General features: G+C 53.5%; 1 protein-coding gene and 1 pseudogene across 3 annotated transcripts in view; one reads left to right on the forward strand and one right to left on the reverse strand.

Moving 5' to 3' along the window:
• Window positions 1–3,870, forward strand: part of LOC119062412 (NAD kinase-like) — a 36,679-nt pseudogene extending 32,809 nt beyond the window's left edge.
• Window positions 1–5,763, reverse strand: part of PTPRG (protein tyrosine phosphatase receptor type G) — a 720,169-nt gene extending 714,406 nt beyond the window's left edge. For 2 of the 3 annotated variants that reach the window (XM_053669375.1, XM_053669374.1), the window contains exon 1: window positions 4,895–5,763. In XM_053669375.1, coding sequence (XP_053525350.1) covers window positions 4,895–4,979 — 85 coding nt within the window. In that variant the 5' untranslated portion in view covers window positions 4,980–5,763. The remainder of the gene's footprint in view (window positions 1–4,894) is intronic. The other variant, XM_053669376.1, reaches the window with a different exon arrangement.
• Window positions 5,764–6,000: the final 237 nt, after the last annotated feature.

Consider the following 6,000-nt stretch of genomic DNA (forward strand, 5'->3'; position numbering starts at 1 on the left):
TAAAACACATCTTTTTTGGAGTGGCTCATTGGTTACAACTGCATATAAACACAAAACCAAAAAAAAAAAAGTTCAAGTCAGGTATCTTTTTTTTATTACAGATGTGCATTCGATCTGGTAAAGTGCACAGAATACTGCCATGTCCTATGCTTGGTCCTTTGCAAGAAGCCAAGATATCAGATCTTTTCATCATTTCCAAATATTTACTGAAGGCCTAAAGGTGTGCCCAGGCAACCGCATCCCAGAACACACTCAGTGACTGCCGCTGAGTCCTAGGAAAAGCTCTCAGTGCCTGCTGGGGGCAGGCTCTTCCAGGAGAACATTTCTCACTTTCCGAGCCCCTCTTCAGTCTCTGCCTGGATCGGGCTCCGTGGAGAACTAAAAGTGGAGGCATGACACACTTCCTTGGCTTCCTTTGTATTATTAGAGATGCAGACCTTTCATTCTCCACACAGGTACAGTCAAAAATGCAATTTCAGTGATTACAACCTGTCATCTGTCAGTCGTCAACCTGTAACCAAAGCATAGGAAGGGCTTATTTGAGGAGGACATCAAACACTTTAGAGATAATTTTAGGTACCTTGATTTATGAAATGTGACCACAAGGAAGATGTGCCAAGAATGAAATTGTTAATCATCAATGTTTTCACACTTGCAATTCAGAATGCATACCCACACTGCATGCTCAAAGTTAAATACTGAATGGAAGTCGAAAAAGAAAAAAACAACTTTCACCACAGAAGGGAAAAGGTTAAAGCAACTAACACCAGCAACACTTAATTTGCTTTGTTCACAAAGGTGAGGCTAATGTTAAGTGTCCAGACTGGCCTTTTGACCATGAGTTTCAAAGAAAGTGGGGAAGGAGGTAGAAGGGGTCCGCTAAAAACAATTGCTCCAGGGCATCTTACATGATGGTACATGAGTGGCGAGAAAGTTCATTCCAACTAGTGCACCGATAAGCAATATACTCCATTCACCTTTGAGTTTTTCAGAGTAAGAGGATGAATCTGAAAAGGTTTTTGTTTTGCTGCATAAAATCATCAGCATTCCCTGTACCACTTCATATAAGCAACAATATAATCTTTTATTCAGTGAAAACAGGTCCATAATTAAGGGGAGATGCTCAGAGCTTCACTACTGGCTTCGCTTTTTCTCATTTCAACCCTTCTTTCCTATAACCTTTCTGCCTCCAGCTGCAGCAACCTCCCCTATTTCCAGAAAGTCCCGTTATGTATTAATGTGCTAATTTTATCAACTCTAACGTGGACACTGTTTAGAAGAAAACAACAAAGATTTTATTTCATAACTGTGTCGGAAGAACCAATTTAAAGACTGGATAAAGGCTCTTTATTTTCAAACAAAACACTTGAAGGAGATTGGGGGAGAAGGCATGATTTCTCCTTCTCCCCCATCCCTGAGAATAAGATAGCTGACTGACAAACATTGCTTTCGTATTTTTCTAAGAAGGCCATAAAGGACGTCCATCAGGACTAAAGCATGTACATGCAAATACACCAAGACGGCTTAGAGGGAGATGCACCAGACATCAATCATGGATCCTGGAATTCTGACACCTCCAAAAGTACAACGCACAGCTTATCCATCTTCAGTGTTTCCCACACTGGAAACACTAATTAGGGTACAAAACATAGCAGAATCAAAGAGAAGGTTTTCACTCTGAGGATGAAGAGAAGAAATCAATTTTCAAAAACGTAACTTTCTGCTGAAGAGCTAAAGAATGTAAAATATGTAAAATGTTATTGACCCTCTCAAGTAACTTATTTATATTCTGGTGGATGTACTTACGTTCTCAGTAACTAGCAATATATAACAAATGCTTAAATGAACAGTTGTAAGATGTGCTTTAAAAATAAGGAGTTGCGGGGGAGGGTATGGGAGTATAGGAGGAGGAAGACAGTTGATCCTTATAGCTGCGTGGGAAGGCCCATTACATTTTTAGATTTACCTACATTTTTTCATTAAGAGTATTTTTAAAGAGATGTACATAAAGAACAGACTATATGCACTGTACCATGTTTGGTAACACTTCTGATCTGTAAAGTGGAAATATCACGTGAAACACTAACAGCAACGCGGGTCCCACCCCTGCCATACTTTTGTCAAGACTAAAACGCCACTGCTTCAGATCTGCTGGGACAAAATGATACCAGGTTTATTACCAAAACCCTCCCGAATTACACCTCCCCGGTCCTGAACAGCAGCTGAGAACACAAATTCAACTGAGAAGTTGGTGCGGTTCTGAGAAACAAACAAAATAACTAATGAGATTTTGGTTAAAACCTCACAAGAAGGATCCTAACCCAATACCAGAACCTTTTTATCCCTGGTGTCAAGCAGATAAACGCCTCCCAGACTAAGGCAAGTAAGGCCGGGGGGGGGGGGGGGGGGGGGCGGTAGCCAGCAAGGGGTTGAAAGCGGACAAGGAGCCACAGCGCGGAGCTGAGGTCGCCTGCTCCACAGAGGCGCACCCCTAGAGCCCGCGCCTGGGACACAGCGGAGAGCGCCCTATCCCGGCTGCTACCGAGGCCCTACCAGTGAAGGTGGCAGGAGCCCAACGAGTGGCTCGGGGGCGCCCCCTGAGGTCCAGCGGCGTCCCCGCACCTTCGGAAAAAGGAAAGCCATCGTCTCCCAAGGTTCTGACATTTTAACTTTGTCCGTTTTGCAGCACAGCTGCACCCTCTTCCGCGGTACTTTCCCTGTTTCCCCGCGACTCACACCGCACTGCACTCTCCCTTTGCGACCGACACCCTTAGGCTCTCGGGCCAGGGTACTGGCTATTTATCTCGTACCATGTTCCCGAAAAGAAAATGTGGAAGACGAAAATTGTCCAAGCCCCACGAAGGCGGCATCCCTGGAAGTCCCATTTTAAATTTCAAGCTTCCTCAGACCAGGAAAAAGAGAATCCGGGCCAGCCCATTCACTGCAAGTCGAGCGTCAGGAGAAGCCAGAGTGTAATTAGAAATTCCTCGTATTTCTCAAGGCTGCTCTCCTGCTGCCTCCCACTGCCCTCAGTAAAGCGTGACCCGTACAAAACTCGACCCCAGTGTGCATCTAATCTCACTCTGCCGTCAAGTCCACGCCAAAGAAGAAAGTCTAGAAAAAGCAGGTGACTAACACCAATACTGAGCACTTATTAAGAACGGGGAAAGCATTAAGGGGAAATGTCCACATAACCCCCAGCCCCATGGAGGCAGAGCTCTGGAAGGGTAAATCCCAGGCCTCTGGGTGTGCAGACCCACGTTCTGCCTCAACATCAGGCTGGGTTTCTGGACTGTGGCAGGTCAGTGCGGTTCCAGAGACAGGAGAATGCGCAGGAGAGCGAGTGACGAAGAGAGGACCTTTCTGCCCCTCGAGGCTGCCCCCGTGACTGCAAAAGGGACACTCACTACCGGTCCCCAGGGGCAGCAAAGGTCCCCAGGGGCAGCAAAGGTCCCCAGGGGCAGCAAAAGCGCCGGCGCCCTCCTCTAGTAAGGCGCACTACGGAGCTGAGGGATCCGCTGCACCAAAACCGAGCGCTCGGGCCACCCGGGAACAGGCGACTGTGACCAGGGACAGCAAAAAAGCATCGAGGCACGTTTCCTTTTTTTATTCTGGTAATCCCCACCTCCGGGTATCCATGATCTGGTGAATGAGAAGACAGAAAAACGGAGGATTCTCTATCCTTAGGAGAGCGAGGGATGAAAAGCGAATCGCCCCCTTCATCTCACCCCTTCCCCAGCTAGGGCAGAAGACGTAGCCACCACCCCCGAAGAGGGGGCTGGACTGGACGGATTCAAGGGAGCTCCGGGCTGCTGTGTGGAGGGCCCGCATGAAGGCAGAGGGAGGCGGCTGGCCTCTGCCCTCCTCTAGGGTAGGTTGGGGAGAGGGGAGGGTCTGCCGGTGAAGAGCTGGAAGTGGAAGGTCGCAGAGCTACACGCCGCTACGTGCGGCAACTTACTATCGTCATCAAAGGCCAGTCTTAACCTGGCCAGAAAGGAGCGGGTCTGTGTCTGCCAGCTGCGGACAGCCTGCAAAGGGGCAAAAATGAAGGTAGGCAGGAGCGGGAGAGAGGAAAATGCCCGACTAGGCGCGAACTGCAACCCAGCCCCTGACGCGCCCCCAGCGCCCCGACCCGAGCAGCCTAGCCCAGCCCAGCCGAGTTTCAGGGTAAAGGGGCTGCAGATTGGGGCTGGGGAGCCAGAGATCTCCCTGAACCGTCTGCTCCTTGCCCTCCCAGAGTGCCCAGGTCCCCGCTCCCGGAAAGGCTGCCTGGCGCCGACACCGAAACACAGCCCGCGCTTCAGCCCCGAGCGGGGATCGCCCCAGGTCCCCGATACCAGAATGAGACTGCTCACAACATCCCCAAACCTCCATGGTCAGCCTCCAGCTTTCCTTCCGCAAGACCCAGTCTCTAAAGGGTCGCGGAGCAGCAACGAAAGAACCCCCTTTCTGAGCTCCTTCAAAACCCGCCTGAGCCAGAGGCGCATCCTGGGCCCCTCAAACCCACAGCGGCATTCCCCCCGCCCTATGGTCCCAGTCTCCCCTAACAAGCCCAGAGTTCTAGCTCTCCTGCACGGCAGCGGATCAGCAGAGCGAGTTCCCCTTTTCTCCTGACTCTGGCTCCCCAAGGCCTCCCAAACCCAAGCAAGCGCAGACCCCCGCGGCCCCTATCCCCCTCCTCACCCAGCCCTTTCTTCCACCCTCCCCAATCACTGGCCTCCCTAAACGCCGTCAGAACCAGCAGAGTGAATCCCTTCTCCTCCCAGGGCCGCGCGCCCCCCTCCACCCTCTCCGGGGTCCCCGGGACAGGCGCCCAAGCTCCGTGCTCAGGCGACAACTCCGCATCCCCGCGCGCGCCGGTCAGGGCCGCGTCCCCTCGGCGGCCAGCACTCACCCGGGAAGCACACGACATAATGGAGCACGGAACTGGTGACTTTCAGGAACAAAATCCACCAACACGGTTCCAGTAACCTCCGCATGTCCGAAAACACACATCGAAGATAGGAAGGCGGGGGGGGGGGGTAAACTTGTTGAATAAGTTCTTGCCTCTGTGTGAGCCTTCACTAAACCTGGGCTCTTCCCTCGGTCACCGGTTCTACGGGGCCCCCGCGCTCAGCGTTCCGAGTGCCCCTGGAATCTAGGAAGCCAAGTGTCCCCCGGAGAACCTCAAAAAGTGACCGGGAACGCGGAACCACGCTAGGGACGATCCACGGCGGAGAAACACTGCTTTCCGTTCAAACAGGAGGGAGCCGATCGAGCAGCAAAGCGAGGAGTCGGCGGCGGCGGCGGTGCCCCGGGCCGGGGGCAGGCAGGGGCCGCAGGCGGCGGCGGCGAGCGGCCGAAGACGCCCAACTGGAGTCGGCAGCGCAGCTCGAGAGCCGGCGGGCGGCGGCAGGGCTGAGCGCGGCGTCTCCGGGCTTCAGGCGGGCAGCTCCTTCCAGGGCCCCGGGAAGGAAGGAGGCATGTTTGCGAGCGGGGAAGGGGAGGGGAGAGGCGGGGGGAGCGAAGAGCCCCCCCAAAATAGAAACGGCAGAAGGAAAACAAAAAGGATCTCAGAGGGGCGCTGGGGCCAGGGCGCCTTTAGTCCATGCTTCTGAAAGTTGTGGCTCCGGCGCAGGCTGGGGAGGAACAGGGAGCGCGGGGCTGGAAACTGGCCATGCCTCCATACAGGAAGTAACATGTGAGCATGGATCCTGGCAGAGACTTTAAAGCCGGCGAGAGAGCGAGCGAACCGGAGAACCAACGAGGGAGCGAGCGGGGACTGCGCGGCGCCGGGCGCGCGCGGCGGCGGCGGGAGCGCGCAGCCAGGGGCGGGCGCGCGCACCCCACGCTGTTAAAGCGGCCGCATTCTCCTACCGCCTCTGGAGGGTCCCACAGCCCAGTTCTCCACGCGCGTGGCCCGGGGGTCTGCGGACTCGCCCGAGGCAGTCTGGGGAATAGGGGCAGCTCTGGCCCTATCTTGAAAGAGAGGAAGAAAGGAAAACTGCCTTCTGGGGCTGA

This window comes from Artibeus jamaicensis, unplaced genomic scaffold (assembly GCF_021234435.1).
Source record: "Artibeus jamaicensis isolate MK-2021 breed Jamaican fruit bat unplaced genomic scaffold, CSHL_Jam_final contig_519, whole genome shotgun sequence".
NCBI classification, from domain to species: domain Eukaryota; kingdom Metazoa; phylum Chordata; class Mammalia; order Chiroptera; family Phyllostomidae; genus Artibeus; species Artibeus jamaicensis.